Source organism: Mus caroli, unplaced genomic scaffold (genome assembly GCF_978045245.1).
Source record: "Mus caroli unplaced genomic scaffold, Mus_caroli_1 scaffold_8, whole genome shotgun sequence".
NCBI classification, from domain to species: Eukaryota; Metazoa; Chordata; class Mammalia; order Rodentia; family Muridae; genus Mus; species Mus caroli.
The window spans coordinates 87873696-87901461 of record NW_028227263.1 but is presented as its reverse complement, the minus strand read 5'-3'; the positions used below and the strand labels follow the sequence as shown (position 1 = coordinate 87901461).

Below are 27766 nucleotides of genomic sequence, written 5' to 3'. Positions count from 1 at the left end.
TTTCTTGTGGAATATCCTGAGAAGCAAAATTATTAAGATCAGAAATAGAGATTTCTAATATATGATAGAGTACAATAACCAAGGGAGATTGATATTTCAGGATGTCATCATATATGGGTAATTTTTGGATTACTGGATGTGACCATATGACAAGGACATCAGTTAATATGTAAAAAAAGTTTGAAATTTATGTTAAGTGAATTGAGAAGGCATAGGGATTTTTTTTTTAATATGAGAGGGATATGACCAAATTCTAATTTCTAGGAGGATAGTTCTGTCAAAATATGGAAGAGAGAAATGAGGTAAAATGACAAGACTCTGTATCACAACAATCTTAGTAACCATGTGGGGAAAAGAAGCAATGAATTCTTTCTTTAAAGATGAAGTATTACAAAAAAGGATTTTAAAGCTAATTTTTCAAGGCGTGACTTTGAGTTAGACTGATTTATAAGGAAATGGACATGGATAGTCTTTTGAAACAGATTGAAGTTTCTTAGCCTTGCATTTACATAGCTACCCAAGTTTGTTTGTTTTTTTTTTTTCCGTGTGCTGTTTTATTCTATAAACATTTCAAAACATTTAGTATAAAAATTAAGGACATACCGTCAATGTTTTGTCTAGTCTGGAAGGAAGGGTATATTAGCAGGGTTTGGAAACATAGTTTTACATATTGTGATAGAGCGATTAAGCTATACCGAAAGGAAGTAAAGGCCACTGGAGAATTGTTAAGGATAGTGTTGGATTGTGGGGAGATCCCTGAGGTGGAATTGGTAGCAGTGAGTGAGCAATATATTATATTTGGCAGGATGATTTGAACTTCTGATTTGAGTCATTGGAACGAGAATCCTACTGCTATGCCACAGGATTTACTAATATGTGATAAATTTTACCTTTGGGGAGACCATGGTGTTTTTAGCTACCAATATACACTCAAAATTGAATTGATATCTGTTTAATGAAGAATTTGAAGATTTGCAAATAATGTTAGGTTAAGTAGAAATAGGGGAAGAAAATGACATGAGATTTTTCAGTTAGGACAATGAGATTGGTGACATTCAAATATATAGAATAGAATGTTTTGGGTATGTGTATGTGGGTGTATGAGGATAATTGAGATTTTAAAAGATTTTTTAAAATTACTTTAGATGCTGAGATATTCAAATGGTGTTATAACTTTGATAATTGGGAGCTGGAAGTTATAATGCCAAAAATAGGGTCTTAAAAATAGGTGTGTTTATGATATGAAGTACAGAGGTAAAATGGAATATTTGTTCTTGAAGTTTGTTCAAAATACAAATTCATGTACTCTAGTTGCTCTGAATTAGAATTACAGAGTGCATCAGTCTATCTGTCTTTCTTTTCTGTCTTTTTTTTTTTTTTTTGACATGTTCTCATGGTTTTTTTAGGCTATTCTAGAACGTACTGCACAGCCAAGTCTGTCTTTGAATTTCTGATCATCTTGCCTCTACCTCCCCAGTACTGACATTGTGATATACCTCACTATACCTGCCTAGTAGGTATATTTTAATAGGTTTCCTCAAGTGATTGTTTTGTAGATTGAAACTCAGTTCTCTAAACTCAGTGTTTACTTGCTTTATTTAAAATAGTTAATGCAAGGCCTGTACAAGGTGGTTGTACACACCTTTGATCCCAGCACTTAGGAGACAGGATCAGGGAATTCCTGTGAATTTAAGACTGGCCTAGACTACATAACAAGTTCCTGACCAGCCAAGGTTATATAGTGAGACCATCTCAAATCAGTCCATCTATCAATTTATTAATATCTCTGTCCATCCATCCATCCATCCACCCACTCATCCATCATTTATCAGCTTTTCCTTCATTCCTTCCTTCTTACCCACCTACCTGCCAGCCTATTTACCTATAAATAATATGCAGATTTATTTATTTTGAAGTTGCTTAATCCATAGGATTAGGTTTTCTCATTATGAAAAAATAAGATTAAAAGACATTAAAGGCTGAAAAATATTCAAGACAAGTTATAAACTATGAACACAAATTTAAAATCATAGGAGAACTTGTTTTAAGCTTTGTAATAAGTACATTGTTATTGTTTATTTGTAAAGAATTGTGATAGACATGGAGTGACTTAGTTGAGTAACAGGGCCCTGTTATGTGTCAGGAAAGCATCTATATTCTTTTTATACATTTTCTCTAATTCAACAACTTAACACTCTTGAGAGACTGAAAGGTCAGAGGATTTAGCCATGGTTGCTACTGTAGGTTTTATATAGCAGAAGTTTTTCATATAGAGATTAACTGAAAGTGGAATTACTGTAGATATCTGAATGAATTTGAGGAAAGGGATTGTGGAGCATTACTTTTTGTACATGAAGATGGGAAACATGGCTTTCCTAGTTGGAAAATATTCAGCTCACAGCCTACAGAGCTACCCTGCTACTTTTCTTGGCAATAGGAGTAGGGTAATTTGTCTTTCAATATATTTTTGGATCTTTATAAGTATTATTGAAGAGAAATTGGCTTTTATTTTATTATGAATTTAAGTAATTTTTTTTTTCTGAAAGACTATCCAGTTTATGTTAAAAGAATTGAGTGAGGTGTTTTATATTTTAGGTTAAAAATCTCTAAGAGCCTGATTTTAGAGTTCACCAGCTCCTCAGAAGTTTGGCGAAATATGGTATGTTTCTGTTTTATATTTTGAAATTCATATTGCATGAATTATTTTAATATTAAGGCTAGTATAATGACAAATGCGTTCAATAAATTTGGGCGCCTGTCAATTTTAAAGAATCTTACTAGGTGTTGAGTATACTACCCGGTAGACTGTGAGGGATATAAGTGGGGTGTTGGAAGAATTTGAGTTTACTGTATTATGAGACATAAAGTAATATGAACAAGAAGGTCAAGGAAATAGACTTGGCTGTTAGGCTGTGGGTATGAAAAAATCTCTTTCATTTATTTGCAAACATATTATATATAAGGCACTCTTATGATAACCCAGATTAGGGTTTTAATTCTGCTTTAAAGATAATTGAGGTTTAGAGAGGTTATGTAACTTGTCCAAGATTTCCCTATAGTAAGTGATCATGGAGAGTGGAATCTTAGAATGTCTTTGGAAACTGTTCAGCTGAACATTGAACCTAATAAAGAAGAGACTAGTGAAGAGTACTTGACTTAGCAATCCTAAGAGTATATATAGTTCTCTAATGAATTAGTTGATTTTATTTAAGCTGTATTATTTTTGTGTTTGTAAGTTAGAAGTTAGATTCATTTCAGTATTCACATAATTCCACATAAGCTGTTAGTTTCACGAGAAACTAAGGGAACTGTGCCATGGGCCACATTTATTTCAAGGATGTTATTTCTTTCCCTTGCTAGTTCAGTGATGCCTAGGTTCTTAGTAGAAGATAAATAGTTATGATAGGGAAATTTGGGAAGTTGGGTTATTTCTTAACAGGGGTTATAAATCCTATTTATTGGGATCCCCTGAATTTATTTATGTATATACTTGAGCCAACTCTAGCAATAATATGGGTTCAAACATTGATGCTTTAATAATTCCTTTGGGATTCTCACTACCTTCCTATTTTAAGTTGGGTTCTGATTCCATGCTTTCAGCCATCTGGTTTGTCTGTGCTGTCAATTTGAGGATGTTAATTGTGAAGGGGCTTTCCTCTTCCTAATCTTATACTCCCTTTTCTTTTTTCTTTTTCTTTTTCTTTTCTTCTTCTTCTTTTTTTTTTTTTTTGTTTTTTTTTGTTTTTGTTTGTTTGTTTGTTTTAAGCTCATTCAAATTTGTTCTATGTTTATAGATCAGTGAAAGAGGATTTTGGGGGAAAACTGGATAAAACCATAACAGTATTGGCATTTTGTCAGGAGTATAGTATGATAAGGAGGGCTGTGAAACGAATCAGATTTGTTTAAAATCACACATGATAGTTCAGATATGTGAATAATAGGATATTAATCCAAATTTTGCTTTATATTACTTCCTAGAATTGAGTCTTAGTGGGATTGAAAATGAATACTTTCTTATAGATCCAAAGATTAATGATAGATTATACTACTTAAATAATTTCTCTGTCTCTCTGTCTCTGTCTCTGTCTCTGTCTCTGTCTCTGTCTCTCTCTCTCTCTCTCTCTCTCTCTGTGTAAAACTTTAATCAATATTTTGCCTGTTTGGTAGCTGATTTCTCCCATCAGTTAAAGACTCTTGATACTAAATCACCTAATTACTGCCACAATACATAGTCTAAATTTTTGCTTATTTATATATATTTAAATTACAAAACACTGTAAAGCAAAACTAAACCATAGCAAAATTCTAATACTTAGTGGAAATTTAGCTGATATTGGTTTTTTGGTCTTAATTTCAACATTATTTACAAAATCTTGGGCAAGTCAGTTAATCACTCTGAGGCTGCTTATTGTTATTCTTAGTGTCTATTTTGATCTTGTAGAGCTAAAGTCAGTGGAACGTAAGGGTACAGTTGACTGTTGTATTTTGTGAACCATATAATACTACATTGAAAAGTAGGGATTATTATCTTGATCAGAAATGCCTGGGACCAGATTATGTTTCAAATTTAAGAATTTTTCAGATTTTGGCATGTTCCTATAGACTTTACTGTTTGAACATATCTAGTCTGAAAATTCAAAATCGGAAATACTCCTAAATCCAACCCTTTTTGATTTGCTGCCATGATGATTTAAAACATTCTGGATTTTGGAGTAGTTTTGGGTTTTGCATTGAGAATATACCAAATGAAGAGACCATTTACGAAAACAATATACTGAAGAATAGTTCATAAAAGTTTTCCTGTGATAATTATTCTTCTAATTTTATATTGACTACTGATTTAAAGCTTTGAAGATTATGACTTGAACAATGAATTGGGTTTATGCTAGTGTTCTAACTAAAGGTTTGTTTAATTTATTAGAATTATTAAGCCTACGTTCAGATCAAGTTAGCAGCTAGACTGGTGTGACAACCTGTTTTTAATCAGTGACTCAAAGCTGTTATCACCCTGATGTCACCGAATGGCCACAGCTTGTAAAAGGTAATTTTGAATGTTATTTTACAGTCTTAGAAAGGCTGTCATTGTAAAATGAATTATGTGCTATAAAAATGACAAATATGCAGAGGTAGCAGGAATATTGCTAAGAATAAAAGACCTAAGAACGGAGCCATTTCTTCATTTAACCTCCTTTCTCAGATATTTATTATAGTACATTTCTTACTTACCCTTCAGTTCATGAAAATAAGTAATCATCAAAGACCTGTTTTTCTGTATAGATTAATAAGAAAATATGTTTTAAGAATTTTGAAGATTACAGTATGGACATTTTAAGAGATGTGGAAAATATCTTAAGTATTTTTAATATTTTATGTGGCAGGAGTTTCAGTGCTTCTCTAGAAATGTTGCAACTTTAGTAAAACTAGTGTACTTTTTCTCCTAGAGAGTTACGGTGGAGTTAAAAGTGCACCTTTACCTCCTTAAAAGGATGGATTTACTATTACTAGGTCATGTTCCAGTGTTCAGATTACTTGTTTTGTGATTACATTTTCTGTCTTTAAAGTTAATACCTAAAATTGATACTTTTAAAAGACTTTTTCCTCACCATTGTTACCAGGTATGTTTCAGGTTTCAAATTTCATTCATTCATTTATTAATATTCTGGCAAACTTTAGGATAACTTGGGTCAGTCTTGGGTTGGTAGTGGATTTTTTTATTAACTTTTAGTTGGTTCTATATTTTGAATTTGGTAAAATTAGGAGCATGTCCTGAATTCTTATTTCAAATGTATTGTCAGCAAAAAACAGCAAGCATTTTAGGCACAAAGAACAGTTTTATAACTATTAGTAGGTGTTACATATACTTTGTGGTTTGTAAAAACCACAGTTACTTTGAAAGTTACTTTGAAAGTTAACTTTAGTTTTAGGATATATTTTGGTAACTTAATTAGAATATTATTAAAATTGTCTGTGCATAGACATTCAGATGTACACAATGATCAAAAACATGCTTTTGTTGTATTTATATATTTTTCTCTTGACTAAAATAAAACTGTTTGAATGGGAGCATTTAAGAATAATAATTTTTTTGGATTATTTTTACTCTGATCTTTCTGGGGTTTCTTAAATTTTTAGTTTGGCTAAATGGTGCTTATAACTTACCCTAATATTTGTAAATATTAAATAGAAGTCTAGTATATTTACAATACTTGGTTGGCATTATGTTACTGGCATTCACATACTCTGTAGCAATCAGAAATTGAGAAAATAGCTGTAGTTGGCCATTTGACAATAAGTTTGTTCTATATTTCATTTTAGGGTCTTGAAACTGCAGCAGTTCTATAATATTCTCTTGAGATACAGTTCTTTTTTCTCTTATCTTACATTTTCTTATATAAAATATTTTTCTCTCATCATTCTCAACCTTCTCTAAGTTTTTCTTTTCCTGTACATTTAGAATACTTTGCTTCCTACCTGTTTAGAGACTTCTAATTTGGCTTCCTCATTGCTTACAGGTTTTTGTTGTTGTTTTGCAAGTCAGCTTTATCTCACAGTCTTCATAATATATAAGATGTTGGAAAGACACATTCCAAAATGAGTTAGCTAGTGCATGGGCTACCATCATGTTTTAACTCTTCTAGCCATTTTATATGAGATATAAGTTTGGAAACAATCTTGGTAGTTTCTTAAGGCTGGTGGAGATCATTATTTCTGAGATATTTGCTTGTTTCCTGGGGGAAGAGGGTGGAGAATATTTTTATTTGATATCACTCCTAATCTACAATTTTCAGTTCTTATGTAATTTTGTGATAAACAGAAAATATAAATAAACTACTAAGAAAATCTAAACTGTCTGAGCTTTTGGGGTCTGTTTTTAATCGTACCTTTTTTCCTTTTTCTCTGTGTATGCGTTACTGACTTGGAATCTAAATGAATTACAATGAGTATTATTTTGAAAGTCTAGCAAAGAAGTGAAATTTCTTTGACACTAAAGCAATGAATACATTAATTTTTAAGATTTTTTTTGTTGTTGTTGTTGTTTTTTATTTTTTAAGACGGGTTTCTCTCTGTGTAGTCCTGGAACTCACTCTGTAGACCAGACTGGCTTCAAACTCAGAAATCCGATGCCTCTGCCTTCCAACTGCTAGGATTAAAGGCGTGCGCCACCACTGCCCGACTAAAAGTTTTAAATTTTCTGTGTGTGAGTTTTACTTTCAGGTATATATGTGTGTACCAGATGCACATGTGCACCTGATACTCACAGAGTCCAGAAGAGGGCATCAGTCCTGGAACTAGAGTTTGCGATGGTTGTGAGCAGCTGTGTTGGGTGCTAAGAGGCAATCCTTGATTTCTCTGGGAGCAGTAAGTGCTCTTAACTAGTGAGCCTCTTCTTCATCCCCTAACTTAAGGATCATTGCTTAAAAAAAATCTTCCATAACCATGAGCCACAACCAGCCTTTTATAAACTTTTTGTTTAAGTTGAATGTCTGAAGTCAGTGATAAATTTACAAATCAAGTCTTTAACTTGAAAGACCAAAAAAAGTCAGTAAATTCACAGATTGTCTTTGTATACAAATTTGAAAATTTAAATTATTCTTTTCTTTCTTAACCTATTTTGGAAATTTAAAGCATTAGAAATAGGTATTAAAATAAATTCACCTTAGAACACTGATTGTCTCACAGTAAAGATATATAGGGTAACAGATTTTTTTCTTTTTGGGAGGCAGTGTCTCACTATGTAGAACAGGCTGTCCTCATGCTAAATCCTGGTTTAGCATTCTGATGACAGGAATTATAGGAAAGTATTGCTGTGTGCATCACTGGAATTTGTTCTTTAACCAGATGTTCAGAATAGGGAAATTGGCTTATATTCCACCCAATAAAAGTGGGATACTCTTTGGTGTTTTATATGCATTTCTATATTAGCTAATATATTAAAAATAAAGAAAATAACCAGCAGATATTAAAACTAAAACTAGCCTACAATTATCTAGCAAACATAATACTCCATATACACGCTGACGGCAGATAGTGCTTTTTAGGGAAATCTAATTTCCTTATAGAACCACAGGAATTATGATTAGAATGGTGCATATCATTTAATTATCTTAAAGATTTATGAACACTGTTATATTTGAGTTTAAATTGTCTACTGCAGAAATTGGCAGACATTTTTCAAGGGATTTTTTTTTGTTGTAATGTTTTAGGTTTTGAGGGAAATATAGTTTTTCTTGCAAGTAATTACCCTTGCTTTTTCTGAATACACAGACAGTGTATAAATGAATACAAATCTCTCAGTATAATATCACTTCAAAATAAAGGTGATTATCCCACACCTTAGTGTTTGCTCAGGTTACAGTTTGCAAACACTTCATTTAATTTCAAGACTATGAATACCACAATCCAACTTAATAGAAAGTAACAGTTTTGTTTTTTAATACGTGTTTGACATTGTAAATAATTATGGCTTATACTAATTTGATATCTAAATATAATGATTTTAATTTTCTTTTTAAACATTGAGGTTTCTAAAATTTGTTGTTAAATGTGTTGCTGATCTGCTTACTTTTTTAAAACTTTTTTTCTTAGTTTTAAATCTTTTAAAGCACCCTTTCATTGGAATTTAAGTCTTGCTTTCCAGTTTATCTTCCTTACTTATATTTCTATACCTTTTTTTGGAATTCACTAATATTTGTCTTTAATTACATTTTACAGATCACCAGGAGAATCCCAGTCTGAGGACATTGAAGCTAGCCGAATGTAAGTATAACTTGGTTCAGGTTATTTTGTGTTTTAAGTTGCCCTACACTGTTTTATTTGAAAATACCTTTCAGGCTTAAAATAAAAAAAGGTAAAATTGAATTAAAAAAAGAGAAAGAAGGAACAACTTTAAACTGTATCTAGAGTTTGGAACATGTCTACTTATATATCCCCTAACCAAATACTTCCAAACCTCTGCAAAAAATTAGATGTCTAATGGTAAGTAGATAATTATATACATTATTCTGAATTTTTAATGTTTTTTGTGCCCTTGGCAGTTGTTGATAAGTAGGGGAATTAGAGGAAGATTCAACCATCTATGTGCCTGCTATTAATTTATAATTCCTGAAGCCAAGATTGTTTAAATATGTCCTCTGTTCTAAATATTGATCATCAGGTGCCATGTTTTGGGTATAAAGATGCTTGAGGCTTATATCTCAATGCTTCAGAAAGAGCAGAATCAGATTTTTTAATTATTGAGATAGGATTATACTTGGTATGCAGTGGGAATACAGAGGAGTACCAAATTATGCAAAAGAAATCTAGTGCGTAGTAGGAAAATTGGTATAACTGAGTAAAACTAGGTTGAATCCTGAAATGTTACTGGGGATTAAGCAGTTGGATATTTGAACAGTGTTCTAGGCCAAGTCATTGCCAAGGTTCTGAAGCAAGACACTTGAGTGTAGGGAAAAGTAGGATATTGAGAATCTTTTCAAAATTTGACAATGAGGAATGAAAAATGAAAATAAGAATAACTAGAAGGAATTAAGCAGGGGACTGTGGCAAAGACTTGGTGAATATAACACTTGCTATGTAAGTATTAAGAAGACTGGAGTAAGAGGCAAGCTGGCTGCTAGGTTAGCGTAATTGACAAGCTTTGAGAATAGTGAAAACAAGCCTCTGACTTCTAAACACACCTCTCTACATGTATAAATCTACCTACACCATCTATGCTAATGCACACACATATGCATTCTTGTCTTAAGAAATGAGGAGGAAGTAAAGATAAATGTATATAGCTATGTTTAAGGTGTGGTTGAAAATGTGCAGGTTTTTCTTACTAAAAGCAGATTACATCCCTTTAAATGCTTAAGTACATTGTGAAGTCTAAGAAACAACTATGAATTATCCTTTACATTTTTGAGACCATGTAACTTTTCTGATAACTTTAAAACACTTATAAAATGTATAAAATTTACTCCTTATTGTTTTAAAGTATATGAGCCAGTGGTATTGTAAATATTAATATGTTTGAGCATTCGTCATCAGAACTGTTTGCATTTTGCCCTTCTGAAACTTTGTATGCATTAAATAGTGACCTGTGTCTTCCACTGTGGCTGGCAATTAAAACTCTACTTTTTGTCTGTGGGTTTGGTGCTTCTAACTATCTCAAGTAAGTGTAGTCACACAGTTTTTGTTTTGATGATTGGCTTATTTTATATAACACAGTGTCCTCGAAGTTTATGTGTAGCATATACTAGAACTTCCTCTTTTTTTTTTTTTTTTTTTAGGCTGAATAACACTCGCTTGCTTGTATATGCTATATTCTGCTCATTTGTTAATGGGTTAATCCTGTGCTTTAGCTATTGTGAATAATGTTGTGATTAGCATGGGTCTAATCTTTTGTCAAATTCTTTTGGTCCTATAGAATATCATGGTAATTGTATTTTTAATATTTTGAGAATATATCATGTTGTTTTAAACAATAGCTATACCATTTTACTTACATTTCTTAGAATAAAAGCTTTATACATTTTTTTTTTTTACAACTTGACACGTATATTAAAATTTCTTTGGGGAACAGTAGTCATCCTAATGGATGTGAGGTTGTATTTTGTTGTAGTTTAGTAGCCAAGTAACTTGTTGTTGTTTAAAAGAAAACTTGTTTATTTTGTATACTTAGATAGCTGCAGGTATAGTAGAAACTAAAGAACTGCCTTCCCCATGTACCTTTTTCCTCCTCCCCATCGAGATAGGGTTTCTCTGTTTAACCCTGGCTCTGGCTGTCCTGAAACTGGCTCTGTAGACCAAGTTGGCCTCAAACTCAGAGATTGGCCTGCCTCTGCCTCCTGAGCGCTGAGATTAAAGTGTGTGCTACCACCTCCTTGCTCCCCATGTCCTTTTTTTTTCCTTTTCTTTTTGAAAAAGGTTTAATGATGTTTTGTGGAACACTATAGTTATAATTGAGTTGAGATTGAGTGTACTGAAAACTTACTAAGATATGAAGGGTTTTAAAGAAACAGACCAAATGTTGGAAAGTTTCATGCACTGAATGGCCTGCTTAGTTTAGAAACCTCATAGTGCTTGCAGTTAGACTGTACCAGTAGTCCCTAATAGATAATATTTTAGATTGAATATTAGCAGAATGGGTAGGACAAACCATTAATAGTGGTTCATGTATAACACTTTTAGCATTAGAGCATTTTAAATTTACATGCTATTATTGATGGCCAGGGTTGAGAATGTTGTGTCAACAGAAGATGGAAAATCAGGAATTAAGTCTTTTGTCACATAAAGCCCAGAACCTAATGATATCACTGATGAAATTCACTAAACCTTGAAGAATTAATACTAATATTTTCCAAGGTCAGCCAAAAACATTGAAGGTTTCCAAACTTTTTATAAGTCAAGTCATTACTCTCATATGAAAACAAAAGTCTAGTACTATAGGCTAGTAACAAAAGTTCTTCAGAAAGGAATAACAAACTTCATTAAACAATACATAATTATTATTCATTATAACTAAGTGGAATTTATTTTAGCCCAGTATGGTGGTGTTGCATGCCTTTAATCTTTAATCCCTTGGGAGGCAGAGACAGTCAGGAGGAAGTTCTAGGACACCCAAAGCTACATCGAGAAACACTGTCTTGAAATCCACAAAAGAAACAACATCAGCTAAAATCAAAACCCAAGTCTGCCTAACTACAAGGGCCATATTGCCTTACTCTCTGACTCAAGCATTCTTGAGGCTGCAAGGTGGCTCAGCTATTAAGAGCACTGACCACTCTTGCAGAAGAAAAAAAACCAGTATGTTAAATAGGACAAAGTTGTATTCTTAGTTAATATCCTTTATTATCAGCTAATATATTAAAACAGGAAAAGCTTTTTAATTAGTGTTTGTAAATTTTGTTTTAAAAACATGACTACAAAGTAGACTAATGGGATTATACAAAACAATAGCTTTCTACACAAGGAAAGATATAGTTAACAGATAAGCCCCCTATGGAATGAATGAAAGCATTCACATGCTGAATAGTTAATTTATGAAATGTGTAATTCAGACAGCTCATTGAAGAAGTGGATAGGGGACCTAAATAGGTGCTTCTGAACAAGTAGTTCTGGTAGGAAGATAGCTCAGTAGGTAAAGTGCTTGCCTAAAAAGCATAAGGACCTGATTTGATAACTTTCATAACAACATAAAAATGCAGTGTGTGGTAGTGTACACATAAAATTCCGGTGCTGGGGAGGAAGATACAGGAGGATCCATGGGGCTAATCTAATTGGTAAGCTCTATGCTGGTGAAAGAATGTAGAACTGGACTACAGTCCAGAGGATGACAAGTAAGGTGTTGAAGACCAGACAGGGGAAAAAAGGAGTACAAATGGCAAAGTGGTTAAATGAGTTTTTAAAAATTATTTTGATATTATAATATTTTTCCTTCCCCTCTGTTTTCTGCAGAATCTCACATATTTCAATTCTTGCTCTTTTTCTGTGTTGAGGAAAAACCTATTTATTTATTTTTGTTTTTTGAGACAAGTTTTTCTCTGTGTAGCCTGAGTGTCCTGGAACTTGCTCTGTAGACAAGGCTGACTTCAAACTCAGACATTCTCCTGTTTCTGTTTTCTGAGTGAGAGATTAAAGGTGTTGTACCACCATGACCAGCATCAAATTCATGAGAAAAAAAAATTCTTTACCTTTCTAATCATCTAAGAAATGAAACAACAGTGAGATGCCACCTCCTACCTGCTAGAATATATGAATGTTCATGTTGGTGAGGTTGTAAGCAAACAGAAATCTTGCACACAGTTGTTTGGAATGTAAATTAGATCGATTATGGAAAATAATAGGTTCCTAAAAATTGCCATGACCTAGCAATTGTATTCTAGAAATATATAGTGTGTTATAAGAGATACCTGCAGTTTAATTTTGATTGCAGCATTAATTAAACAAAATGCAGAAATAAACCAGTGTTTGTCAGTGGCTAAATAAATAAAAATTGACATATATGATGATGCAATTTTTCGCCATTAAAATTGTTTTTCTGAAATCTTATGTCTGTGACAACATGGATGGAAATGATGCTCTATATTTTCAATGAAATAAATCAGCACAAAAACAGGTAGTGCATCATCTTACTGTACATAGACTGTAAAAACATTCTAAAAAGTGTTTGTTACTTAGAGTAGAATAAATGATAGACATAAAACAAAAAATGGAAAATGAATAGAATGTAGTTCAGGACCAAAATTGTACAGTATGGTGACTTCTTTCTGTATTTTTTCTTGAATATCACTAAAAGTCAACTATTAAGTATTCGTGCAAAAGTGCTATGTTAGAATTTATAAACTCATTTGACGCACCACTTTTGCAGATGATAATATATGTAGTTCTTATTTGTCAATGAAAATAAAAACTTTGGAAAAACAGCGGTGTCTTCATATATTAAAATTATTATTGCATGAGTGAGTGTTTTTAACAGATCAATAACATTTTAATAATCCTACATATGGTGTTTATTATACTTAAGATAAAGGAGTTATGGTTGGAAATAAAGAGACTGTTAAGTTCTCTTATTAAGAAATACAAATAATTTTGGAGACTCTTAATACTGGTATATAACATGCACATTGACATTGATGTGGTTTAGTCCATGAGTTTAATAGAAGAAGAAAAAAACCCAGAAGGTACTTAGGTGGATTATATGAAATTTTCATATTATGAATTTGTGCATATAGAAGTATTGAGAATTTTGATATTTGGCTGGGTACGTTTGCTTGCTCCACTTCTGTACTCCCGGTACTTGGGAGCTTATTCAGGGACAGCTTTGCCTGTACAGTAAGGCAAGTCAAAGTTACATGAGACCATGGCTTTAAACAAACAAACAAACAAACAAACAAACAAACAAACAAACAAACACAAAAAGCAGCTAAAGGCAGGGCCTAAAGAGTTGGCTCAGTGTCCTGCTTTCCAACTATGTGGACTAGATTTTCAGAACCTATGTAAAAAGTGAGGCATGGCCTTTCATCCCAGCCTTGGTTTAGGGGCAGGAATGGAATGGTGATTGAAATGTGTTCATTCAGTCTAGATAATTCAGCAAGTGTCAGGTTTAGGGAGAGAGACCACGTCTTAAAAAAATTGTGTGAGGAGCATTAGAAAATTATGACCGCCTTTGATTTCTGGTCTCCAAATGCACGTGCATGGGCATGCATGCCTCCATGTATGTGTGCACAACAAATGTATACACCACCCCCCAAAAAAGCCAGAAATCGATTCATCCAAAATAGAACTGTTATTTGTATGCTATTGATCCCTTGAAATCTGATAGACATTTGCATCTTATTTAGTAGGAGTTTATTTTTAACCAAATTCTAGAAAGCATCCTTAGTTTCTCGTTGTGTCACATATTGGAACTGTTTGCAAACAGAAACTTAGGGGAGTAAAGGGTTTATTTCAGCTTACATGTTATAGGCCATCATTCAAAGTAGTCAGGGCAGGAACTTTATACTGTTGCTGACTCAATTTTCAGACCTAAGCATTGCTAACACCACTTACTTACAGTCCAAAACCACCTGCCTAGGGAATGCTATTGTCCACAGTAGACTGGTCCCTCTTATATCAATCAAGACCTTGCCCTTTCCCCCAGTCACACCCATGGGCCAGTTTAATCTAGGAAGTCCCTCAATTGAGATTCCCTTAGGTCACACTACACATTAGACTGTCAAATTCACAACTAAAGTTACCTTGAATACTTAGCAAAGTATATAAGGAATAGTCAGTTAATGCTTGCTTACTATGTGTTAGTGAAAATTCATTAAATGTATGAAAAATATTTGTCTCAGAAATATATTGTGGTATCAGTTTATTTCTAAATAACTATTACATATTCTCAGCCTGTGATTATGAGGGATAATACATAACATCTTTAGAATTTGCCATTTGACCAGTCACTTTGCCTTGTTGATCCTTGAATGTTTTTTTCAGAGTTTTTTTTATTAGAGCTGAACCTTTTTATCAGGGTGACTTCTGGTTATAAGATCTGATGCTTTTAAGTTTCTGTGTGAAACTAAACTATAATTATAGGTGGTTCTATTTTCAAAATTTTCTGGGTTTTTTGAGCATACTCTTGGTCAGATTGAACCTTTGAAGGTTCTTTAACCTAAGGTTAGCCTTCTAATATGGAGAAGAAATTTATATAATCTGATAAGTTTTTCGTCAAAGTCAAATAACTAGAGAAATACCAATAAAAGAAGTAAGCAATAACAAAAGAGAAATTAGAGATTATTGAGTCTGTAATTGGGTATTTTGGAAGATACAAGGATAAGTTATTGGGTCATGCTTTCACTATGTATAGTTAGTGTGGAATAGTGGAGTCAGTGATTGCTATTGGACCACAGAAATGATACAGAAACTTTGGGAATGAGCTGTGATAAATAAGGACCATAGTGTTCTCAGCAGCAAAATAACTACAGGCAAGTCCACTAGACTGTGCATAGACTCAGTATTAGTGGAATGCAGAGATAAGGTAATGAGAGAGAGAGAGAGAGAGATGAAACATATAATTAAAAGTAGAAAGGCATAGTTGATCATTGAAGACCATGATGTCGAAGTTGGTTATAAGTTGAATATCTCCTGATTACTTTTCTCGTCAGATAGTCTGCATAGCATTGTCACGTTGTACAGATCCTAGTTAGTAGAGATCAAGCTTCAAGGTGAGTTTTTGCTTAATTTTTCCATTTCTTTACTAAAGTATGTTATATCTTCGGTAGTAGTGTCTTACTGTCAAGTTCTGGAGAGTAACCAAAAACTATGGAAATAAATAGCCAACACTGGAAGAGAGTGATCACTGGGATGTCACTGGTCAACAATTCAAAGAGGTTGAAGTTTATTTATTTATTTATTTTACAAAATTCTTTTTTCCTTTAAAAAAATCTTGAAAATTTCATCTAGTCTCAAAATGAATATAATCACTTCCTCAACTCCTCTTCTTACAGCCCTCTCAATTCTTCCATTATTTTAAGATTATACTTTTTCAAACTTTTTTTCCTTTATTCTCCATTGAGTCTAGTTTTGTGTTGTCAATCTAGTCTTGGAATTGGGGCCTGCTGTAGCGTGTAGTCAGATTACCAGGAGTTCATAAGACACTTGTGGTAGGATGACATCTCTATCCCCCTCCCCCCATGCTGGGGTTTTGGCTGGCTGTAGCTTGGGTGTATTATCGTAATGGCTTATCATAAGTTCATATATGCATCTAGTCTCTTGCCTCTTGGAAAAGACTGTTTCCTTGAAGTTATTTACCACCTGTGAGTGACGATCTTTCCAGCTCTTTGGGGTGAGATAAATGTCTGATTTGTGATTGAGCACTTAACACTTTTTTTTTCTTGCCATGCTTACCAGTTTTGGAATAGGATCATCTCTGTTACTTGCCATATGTTATGGAGCAAAGCTTCTCTAGTGAAAGCTAAAATAATGGGCTTTTCTCTGGATATAGCAATAAATCATTAGGAGTCATTTTAATATTATGTGCGTTTAACAGAGTAGTGGTATGGGTTCTACCCTAGGGCCTATTACCTTATCTATTCATAGGTTCTTGGCTCCTTTAATAGTATGGCCTCCACCTTATAGACTAGACCTTTAATGCAATCATATAGTGGCTAGTTACTCCTAAAGCACCTATGCCATTTTTAGTAATCCTATCTTGTCAGGCCACTTTTAGCCTTCAGGGTTCATAACTGGATGAGATTGAGGCCTTTATTCTCAAGAGAGTTTATATAGCACTTGCCAGCACAGTGGATTATAGCCAGTTGTGATAAAATTTGCCAGTGTGTACCAGCATGATGTCTCCATGCTCTGTGGTTCAAGGATGTGGTTGATGTCTATAGCAATCCGATCTTACCATCAAGAAGTTTTCACTTCGATTTCATTAATTGAAGTGTCTGTTTTTATGTCAGCACCATGCTGTTTTTAATTACTAAAGCTTTGTAGTATAACTTAAAATCATAGATGATGATACTGATAGCATTTCTTTTACTATTCAGGATTGTTTTTCTGTCATGTGTATTATGAAATAAATTTTAGTGTTTCTTACTTTCTTTTTATGAAAAATCAAGCTATGATTTTGATGGGGATTATATTGAGTCTGTAAATTGTTTTAGGTAGAATGACTATTTTTACAACAATCTGAACATGGGTGGTTTTTTTCACCTTCTGGTTGCTTTTTCAACATATTTTCTTTAATTTTTTAAAATTTAATTATACAACTTTTGTACTTCCTTAGTTTGATTTATTCAATTTTTGAGGTTATTGTGACTGGGATGGTTTCCCTAATTTCTTTGTCTTTGTGTTTATTATTTGTACAAAGAGAGACTACTGAGCTTTGTGTCTTCATTTTGTATTCTGTTACTTTGCTGAGTGTTTATCAACTGTTAGGAGTTTTCTGTTTTCTTTAGTTCCTTCACTTACAGTATTTCTCTCGTCAACATAATAACAAGCACAGACCCAGAATGTGCTTGTCTTGTTCCTAATTTTAGTAAGGATGCTCTGAGGGTTTTTTTCATTTGTTATTTAACATGTTTGCCAGGAATTTCTTCTGTTTTTCCTTTATTATGTTGAGATATCCTCTGTGTCCTACGGTTCTCAGGATTGTGTTACTTGATTCACCTACGTGTTTCTGCAGTTCTCATTCACCCATTTGTTTATATTGTCTTTGAGTTCCTTCAACAGGGATTTGCTGTTTGAAGACATTTTCTTGTGCATCATTTATGGTGCTTTTCTCAGAGATGAATAAACTGTGGGTGTTAGTTTCTAGAGTAGATATTGTCTTTGTGTAGCCCTGACTCTGCTTGAACTAGCTCTGTAGACCAGGCAGGCTTTGAGCTCACAGAGATCACCTGTTCAGTAATGTGTTATTTAGTTTCCATGGTTTCTCTAATATCTTTTGCTGTTAATATCTAATTTTATTACATTGTAGTCTATACAAAGAAGTGTGGTATTACAGTATCATATATTATGACTTTTTCAGTGTCTTGATAGGTAGTTGATTTTTGTAGAAAATTCCATAGGCTGAGAAGAATGTGTATTAGTATATAGGTGGAATGTTGTACAAATATCTATTACATTCATTTGATTTAACTCCAGAGTTTCTGTTTAATTTTTGTCCAGATGATCTGTCTGCTGAAGAGAGTTGGGTAGCGAAGTCACCCACTATCAGTCACTGTTGTGACTGACACGTGGTTTTAGATCTAATAGCATTTCTCCTATGAAATTGTGTGCCTCTGTGTTGCTTATGTGTCTAAAATTGTAACATCCACCTGGTAGATTTTTCCTCTAATTTTCTTTATTTTGTGTCTTTGGAGAAGGGATTAAGACCATTTACAATCAGAGTTCTTGAAAGATGTGTGTGTTTTCTGTTTATCATGGGAAATTTCTATTTGTCTTTGAATTTTTCTGTAAGGTTTTACAAGTGTAATGCTTTGTGTTACCAGTTAAGATCTTTCAGGATCCAGGCTAGCTGTTTTCAGCCTGAGAGTCATAACTGCCACAGGGGTTGCGTATCAGATATCCTGCATATCAGATATTTACATTATGATTCATTATAGTAGCAATAGTTACGAAGTACCAATGAAATAATCTTTTGGTTGGGAGTCATCACAACATGAGGAACTGTATTAAAGGGTCACAGCATTAGGAAGGTTAAGGATCACTGATCCAGACACTTCATGCTTTAAAGTCTTTTGTTGAATAGATATTAATTTTGATGAGCCTGCTTTATGAGTGATGTCACTTTTTTCTTGTATCCTTCAGTACCCTTTAGTCTGTGTTTTATTTATTTATTTATTTTTTAAACTATAATATGTTGGGTAGAATTTATTTACTGGCCTTTTGTATTGTGTTTTTCTAGGCTTTTTTCCACACATCTCTACTTGCAAATGTTCATTGCAATGAATTATTGGTCTATTGTGAGGCCTCTAGGTTCTGCCATATTGGATCCTCAACCAGGACTCCTGGATATCCTGTTGTTACCCTGTGTCATGGAGATCCTGCAGTTTTGGATGTGCAGAACTGGCAACTTCATAAGTTCCAGCAGATTATAATTGGAGTAGATGTTGGTGTAGGCCCTGGGTCTGTGCTTGGGAGGTAGTTGAGTTATTACTCAGCCAAGGTCAACTCTCAAGCACTATCCTGCTTAGCTTACCCAACGAAGCAGTATCAGCTCTTGTGCTCTCAATGTCCTTGCATCAGGCTTACCTGCAACATCACTACTATGGCCAGCTTTTCTGAGCTGTTATAGTCAATTTGCAGGACCTGTGCTCCTGAGTGATGCAGTCAGTAAGGGAAAGGGCCAGATCTGCCTGCTGTAGGTAGTGAGAGGAGGGTAGAAGGAGGCATCTCTCCCTACCCCATGACATCCCACCTCAGATGTGGGGCTAAAGCAGATCTCCAGTACATATGCCCTTGGGTTGGACTGTTTTATTTTTATCACAGAAGAGTTTTACAATGTTGAGGAAGAGGGCTAATTTAGTGCAGGATTGGAATATCAGTTTATTTGGCATGTGCCTTTTTGTTCTTAGACATTCTAGATACTAATTCTGTTAGATGTATAGTTTTCTGCATGAAAGATTTTCTTCCATTATTTTGGTTGTCTCTTCACTACTGATTTGCCTTTTAACTGTTGCAGTCTCATTTCTCAGTTTTTGCTATATTCATTCTTCTCTCTCTCTTTCTCTCTCTGTGTGTGTGTGTGTGTGTGTCTGTTTGTCTGTCTCTCTCTGGGTTTATGAGATCCTGGGATCTTCATAGGGTTATATAGAAAAGCCACTGGTTATGTATTCCTTTTTGCTACAAGTGTTTATCAGAGTCCTTAAGTAAAGAATGCTTTTGTGTACTTAAGAGATAATTTGTTTTTTTCTTTCCCATTTGTTTTGTTCTGGTTTTTCTTGTTTTCTCTATGACTTCAGAGTGCTACATTGAATAATATTATAGAAACTGAACACCCTTGTCACATGTCTGATATTAGAGAAAATGACTTCAGTATTTTTTTTTAATTTAACATAACAATAGTCTTAGGTTATTTTATAGCCTTTTAGTATGTTGAGGTGTGTTCTTTTCTAAGTGCTCTTACCTAGTTTGGAACTCTCAAAATAATATTTTTGTAGAATGGCTTTAGTAGTTTTCATTCCCTGTTTGGTAGAACACTTTGAGGTTTTTTGCTGTTTGTTCTTCTATAAAGAACTGGTATATTTTAGCAATGAATCTATTCTTTGCTTTTCTTTATTGGTAGGATGTACTGCTTCAATTTTGTTGCTTTCTGTATCTTTGTTTTTTTATTTCCTTTTAATATAATTTTTATAGATCATACCTGTTGAGGAATTTATAACTTTCTTCTGATACTTCATTCTTTTTAAATTGCTTTTCATATTAATTACTAAAGACCTCATGTGTTTTCAGTACTACCTTTTATTTTGTCCTCATCTTAACCTTGAATTTTATTAATTTGGTCTTGCCTTTCTTTGGTTATTTGGGCTAAGGAATTATTATTCTCTTCAAATAAAGAACTCTGTGTTTTAGAGTTCAGTACATTAATTTCTACACTGGTCTTTATTCTTTTTTTTTCCCCAGATATTAGTTTGTAGTTTGGGTTGTTCTTATTTTTCTGAGATTGTGAGGTGTATTGTTAAGTTTTTATTTGAATTCTGACTGAATTTTCTAAAGGAAGGAGTAAAACTTCACTGTTAGAGATGCCTTTCCGTATTGTAATATATTTTCCTTTCTTGATTTTTTTTTTTAACATGACAAAATAAAATACAATAAGATGAAGCAAAAACTATCATGGAAGTCTGCCTTGGTAAACAAGAGGAAAAGAGTCACAAGAGCAGGCACAAGAGTCAGAAACCTAATTCGTTCTCACACCAAGCAGTACCATACTATACTAAGCCTATACCTATTTTACATGTGTGTTTGTGTGAGCGTGCGTGTGTGCCTGTGTGTATATTATATGTATATACATATTTGTAGTATATATATACTACATATATATGTAATATATGTAATACATGTAGTGCATGTGTATATATATATATATAAAATACACACAGATACTTACAAATACATACAGACATACATGCAGACATACATACCTGGTACAGACCCACTTGTGCTTGCTGCTTCAGTTTCTGACATTTCCTATGAGACTTTCTTAGTTGACTTAGAGGGTCTTGTTCTGGTATCGTCCATCCCCTCTGGCTCTTAAAGTTTTTCCACCTTCTCTTCCAAGGGATTCTCTGCTCTCTGCTGTAAAGTATTTGATTGAGAGCTCCCATTTAAATATTCTGTTCATGTAATGTCTGCTTGTGGTTTCTCCATCTCTGTACCTGTTTCCATCTGCTGCCAGAGAAGACCTCGTTTGACAGTGACTAGATTAGGCACTGATACAATGTGTATACCAGAATATCATTAGTAATCATTTTATTGACTGTAAAATTTTTTAAGATTTAAAAAAATTTTAAAACATAAGTAGTGTTTTTGTTTTACCCTAGGTTTCTGGTTCTTAGTTATCCAAGCAGTTTTGGATATGGGTTTCTTCTCATGGAGTGGGCCTTAAGTCAAATCAGACATTGGTTGGCTACTCCCACTAGTTCTGTGCCCCTACTGCCTTAGCATATTTTATAGGAAGGACAGATTGTAGGTCAAAGGTTTTGTGGCTGGGTTGGTGTGCATATATCTCTTTTGGTAGCTTGTAGAGTACCTTCCTACACCAAAGAAGTAGAGTGTAGGGGTGAAGAGTCCATGCAGGCAGCAGCTTGGCTTCTCCATGTTCATTGGGTTGTGTGGATATTGTCCTTAGCAGTAGGACTCTACTGTTAGTTTTCAGGTAGCAACCTGTTGCTTTGAGAACACCTTAGGCTGTTTGGGAATTATTTCGTTTTCTTCTTCTTCTTCTTCTTCTTCTTCTTCTTCTTCTTCTTCTTCTTCTTCTTCTTCTTCTTCTTCTTCTTCTTCTTCTTCCTCTTCTTCTTCTTCCTCTTCTTCCTCCTCTTCCTCCTCTTCCTCCTCTTCCTCCTCTTCCTCCTCTTCCTCCTCCTCCTCCTCCTCCTCCTGTTCTTTCTTTCCTCCTCCTTCTTCTTCCTCTTCTTTTTCTCCCTCTTCTCCCTCTTCTCTCTTCTCCCTCCTCCTCCTCTTCTTCCTTCTTCCTTCTTTCTTCTTCGTCGTCGTCTTCTTCTTCTTCTTCTTCTTCTTCTTCTTCTTCTTCTTCTGTTTATTTATTTCATATAAGTGGGTACACTGTTGCTGTATTCAGACACACCAGAAGAGAGCATTGGATCCCATTACAGATGGTTGTGAGCCACCATATCGTTGCTGGGAATTGAGCTTAGGACCTCTGGAAGAGCAGTCAGTGGTCTTAACTGCTGAGCCATCTTTCCAGCCCTGTTTGGGAATATCTATGGGACCCTCTTCATTTAACTGAAGTGCAACTCATTTTGGTTGTCTGGAGACAAGAGGTGGCCGCTTAAGATTCTATATCTTCCATTACTAGACCATTTCATTAGGGTCACTTTCATACATTCAAGGACATTTCCAATGTACTAGGTTTCTACACCAACATGGAAATTCTTCCCTCCCCAATTCCAGCTGTTTCTACCACACTTTCCCTCAACCCCATCTCTCCCTCCACCTGCTCACCTCCCCACACCTGCTTACTCTGCCTATCTACTTCCAGTTGGTCTGTAAAATCTAGATCACTCTTCTAGGGAGATTCTTGGATCCCTCCTCTTTACCTAACCTCTCTGGCTCTATAGATTGTACCTTGGTTATTATTTACTTAACTGCTAATATGCTTTTATAAGTGAATACATACCATTTTTATCTGTCTAAGTCTGAGTTACTTCACTAAGGATGATTTTGCTGTTTCCTAGTGTGTTTTCTTTTCATTTGACTTATTCCTTTAAAACACTTCTGTTCTGATTTCTTCAGTTACTCTTGATTCTTAAGATTTTATTGTATTGTCTTCAGGTATTTGTGTAGCATACATAGTTTTTTTGCGTTTTAATTTTATTCTCTTATAATCTGTTAAGTACAAGAAAGTAATTTTTACTATTGTTGACTTGCCTAATGTTCAAAAATGTGGTTTATCTCTTAGAGAGTTCCATGGGCTGCCAAGGTTTATTCTGCAGAAGGTGAGATGTTTTTTAGATGTCTTGAAATAAGTTCATTTGATGTTTGGTACAGTTTAGATAAAATCAAGCTTTTATCCTTCCTTCCTTCCTTCCTTCCTTCCTTCCTTCCTTCCTTCCTTCCTTCCTTCCTTCCTTTCTTCTTTCCATTAGATAAGTTATTAATTTGGAAAGTTAAGATTATTATTGTATTTTGACTTGTTACTTTCTATATGGATATTGTACTTTCTGGTGAGAGGTTGGATTTTACAGTAGTCTGGTAGTGCTTGTTTTTATGAACTTGGGTACACCATCATTTAATGCATATATACTTATAATTAATTGTACATCCCTCATTGGTTGTTTTCTTTTTTTTAATATATTTTTTGAGATTTATTTATTATTATATGTAAATACACTGTAGCTGTCATTAGACACACCAGAAGAGGGTGTCAGATCTCATTACGAATGGTTGTGAGCCACCATGTGGTTGCTGGAATTTGAACTCAGGACCTTCAGAAGAACAGTAGGTGCTCTTAACCGCTGAACTAACTCTCCAGCCCAGTTTTCTTTTATAGTATATAGTCATATATTTATGTCACTATTCCAGTTCATTTTTGATTTCCACTCACTTTTCAGTCTCCATTTATTTTATCTTTTAGCTTCTGTTCAAGTGAAATACATTTCTTATAGACAACAAATAATTTGATCCTGCTTTTAATTCATTCTGCTAATCTGTGTCATGAATGGAACGCTAAAAACATTTATATTTTGTTGTTTCTTTCATAGTTGTGTTTTTCTTTCATTAACTTATGTAGACATAGTTGCTTCTTTCTTAATTTTTCATATATAGAATTAAGAAGTTCATTTTCCTTGAGCTCCTCTGTTTGTGTCATCTGCTGTGTGTGAGTTTCCTTTAAGTGTATACTGTAGTTTAGTGGTCACAAGTGGCTTTATGTTATGCCTACCTTGGAAAGTTTTTATATTACATTTAAAAGATAACTCTGGATATTGTAATCATTGAAAAGATTTTTGTCTTTAAAAATTTCTGGTGAAAGGTTGGATGTTACAGTGAATTTGCCTTTGTTAGTATGTTGATACTTTTATTTTCTTTGTAGTGTTAGGATTTGAGCTACAATGTGCTCAGGAGCAATTCTTTCTGTCCACGATTTATTTGGGTTTTAAACACCTTTCTGTATAGATGTTCATTTCTTTCTCGATATTTTAGAAATTTTCTGCTATTATTTCATTGACTTGGAGCTTTTTAGTTCCTTCTGCTCCATGTATTCTTTAGTTTCATTTTGATCATGTTCTAAAAGGTTTGATTGTGTTTACTTATTGTGTTGTTGTTGTGTGTCTGAATACAGATTTTTTTTCGATTCCTGTTGTTCTGTCTTGTACTTGACTTGGTCTATTATTTATAGTTTCCACTGAGATTTTTATTTATTTTATTCATTTCCATCATTCTCCCTCCCACCACCAGTCTCAATTTCTTTGCTAAACTTCTCATTGACATGTACTTCAGAATTCTTTGAACAGCATTTCAAACAGTTGACCATCTTTTTATTGGTTATTAAATGCTGATCTGAAATAACTTTGTTCCATTTATAATGTTTTGTTTGTTTTTGTGTTCTAATTTGTACACTTGTCAGTATGGATATGTTTTCCAGTTTTATTTGTAATTAGCCTTCTGTTGAGTTTTTAATCCTTAGCACTACTCAAAGGAGGAAAGAAACCTCCAACACATGCAATAAAACCAAACCATTTTCAGATATAGACTTTAAATTGATTGATGCCAGCATTTATAGCACCATTGATCATTAAAAATATGTTTAGAATAATGTAAGTAGTCAAAACTTATTTAGGATCAAATTAGAAATAGCAACTTAAGGGAAAAAAAGGGGAAAGGGGCGTAAAAAAATGGTAAGCAAGTTTAAATGAAAAGAATGTAGAATACTAAGAACAACAGGGGAATGGAACAGATGGTCAATAAGCAAAGAAAGCAAACAAAATAGATAGCAAACAAATAAATAGAATAGTAAATAAATAATAGTCTTACAAAAAATAAAGTCTAAAACAATAACAAGTAAAAGGAAGTGTATTGGAGTAATTTATTCTGCATCCCCTAATATTCCAGTCCTGTTATTGAGGCTGGTGCTGATTTGGAACCAGTCAAAGCTCAGATGTCATAGACAACTGTCTTCGGTTTGAGATTGTCAGTGTTTTTGAATACCAGTGTCTTTGCTAGCTGAACTTTGCTGTACAGGACCTAGGGGCTTTTTAATTTATTTTTTAAATTTTCACCTATTTATTTATGTATTCATTCATTCACTCATTCATTATTTCCTTCAGGGACTTTCCAGCTTTTCTGTCTTAGTTGGCTACTTGCAAGTCATAGGGTGTCTCCCAAGTATGCTTTAAATGAGGGAAGTCAAAAAAGCACTGTTTGTTCTAGAGAACTGGTCTCTATACTTTTAGATCCTGCCTGTAGTCACCACATTGCAAGGGGTATCAGACAGCTGGAATCAATTTCTCCACTGGACCTTACCTTCAGAGTTGTCAAGTACTGTAGGCAGTAAACCTCATGACAGACAGAGCCAATTTTGTAGGCTTGACACTTTATCCTCCACATTGTAGGGTTTGATCCTTGCCACAGAAGGGCTGGTTAATTGACACAGCGTCCTTCAAGCCTTGTCTACTTTGCTTGAGTTTCTCAGTCAATCAGGTCTCTACTCCATATCTACCTGACTCAGCTTTCTTCCCACCCATAGACTATGGCAAGACTTACCCTCTTTTCCTTATTTGTAATTGTTTTCATGTTTTTCAACCCCCAAGATTGTTTGTTTTCCAACAAATGTAGATTCCCTTTTCATGACACCTGACTAGTTTTCCAGAATATAGAGTTATAAACTGGATTTTTCCCTTTCCAGTGCTGACTTAGAATAAGTCAGTGTCATGACAAAACCTCCAACTAATTCTTCATGAGTACTCTTGCCTGTTCTGTGATGAAGACTATTGCAGTTTTAGTCAGTCCCATCTGTTTTACCTTATGGATGAGATATCCCTTACCACCACCACTTGGCTGGAGCCACTTGCTGCTTTTCCTTGTTGCTGCATAGTATTTTTCTCTGTTTCTCAGTTGCAGTATCTCTTTTGTGATTTCCAATATTCTCCACCTCTCTTAGAATTTGAATTTATCCTTTGATACTCTGGAAGTTTTCATTCACTTTATCACATTAGCACCGTGTAGTCTTGCATCTTATTCCAAATGTTCCTTTATCTTTTTATCTCTTTCTTATCTGATAGCTATGTCTAGATATTGTACTTCATCATTTAGGGGTGGTAAGAGTAAATATTTCTCCTCCTCCATTTCTTCTTCCTCTTCCTCCTCCTCCTTCTTTTTAAATTTATCTTATGTTTATCTGTGTTTTGCTGGGATATATTTCTGTGCACCACATGTAGCATAGTTGGTGCCCATGGAGACCAGATGAGTGTGTAACTCCTCCAGGAGTTACAGCTGACTGCACCAGTTTGTTGGTGTTGAGAATCAAATCTGGATTCCTTGGAAGAGGAGGAATCAGTGCTCTTAACTACTGAGATATCTCTATCACTGGGAGTGGTTATGCATGTTCTCAAACTGGAGTCTGTCTGAAAGCCTGTTGGCTTCACGAGATTTCTTTTAAGTAATGGGATTTTAGCAAGGACATGTGTTCTTTTTCAAATGTGTTTTGTGTATTGGTTTTGACTGTATTTAGATTTAATATGTGTATATGTGTGTGTGTGTGTGTGTGTGTATGTATGTATGTATATATATATATATATATATATATATATATATATGCATATGCATGCTATATGTGTGTAGGTGCCTGTGGTATTTAATGCTCTTAAGCTGGAGGAACAGGCAGTTTTGTGAGCCACCTGACATCATGCTAGGAATTGAACTCTGTTCCTCTGAAAAAGCAGCTAGTGCTTTTGACTAGTGAGCCATCACTCTAGTCTTCCTATCAGGTATCTGCTGTTTGTATGGCAGTGGTACTAACTCTTTCTAAACTAATAAAGGACAGGTTTCCATTTTCAAAATTCTTACTTAGGAAATATACAAGTTCTAAAACTAGCATTCACTGCAATCAGCCAATATTCACCTTCTGTCTACAGAAAGAGGAGTTAACCTATGGTTTTAGGAAAAGATCTTTTTTAAAAAAATAATATTCTTTGAAAGTTTTATATATTTATACAATATATATTGGTGGTATGCCTCCACTACACTATGTTTCCAGCTCCACTATTCAATTTCTAAATTTGTAAATGTTTACTTATTTTTCTTCTAACCATGAAACTGGGCAGGTAAAAAAAAAACAAAACAAAAAAACAGCGGTTTATTCATTTTAAAAGATAAATAATTCTATGTGAAATTTTAATTCCACAGTTCTATTTTTACAACTAGTACTTTGTTGTAAAGATGAGTAAAAGCATTTTTAGTATCCATCCATCCATCTATCTGTCTTTAAGAAAATTGCCTTATTTTATATATAATGGACTTTCAAATGGTTCCTGATACTAATTGGGTCATATTTGTACTTTCAGCCTTGTAATACATGATTTGATGACACTTCAATAGACCCTACCTTATACTGATTTTA

The 27766-nt window shown here is 34.0% G+C and overlaps 1 protein-coding gene across 7 annotated transcripts in view; it reads left to right on the top strand.

The window, feature by feature from the left end:
* Positions 1-27766, top strand: part of Ube3a (ubiquitin protein ligase E3A) — a 77309-nt gene that overhangs the window by 10427 nt on the left and 39116 nt on the right. For 2 of the 7 annotated variants that reach the window (XM_021166374.3, XM_085841692.1), the window contains 3 exons: positions 2596-2659; positions 4922-5041; positions 8713-8757. In XM_021166374.3, the coding sequence (XP_021022033.1) occupies positions 5022-5041; positions 8713-8757 (65 nt within the window). In that variant the 5' untranslated portion in view covers positions 2596-2659; positions 4922-5021. Of the gene's footprint in view, positions 1-2595; positions 2660-4921; positions 5042-8712; positions 8758-23110; positions 23148-27766 lie in introns of all 7 variants that reach the window. The other 5 variants (XM_085841694.1, XM_021166378.3, XM_029479339.2 and 2 more) reach the window with 4 other exon arrangements.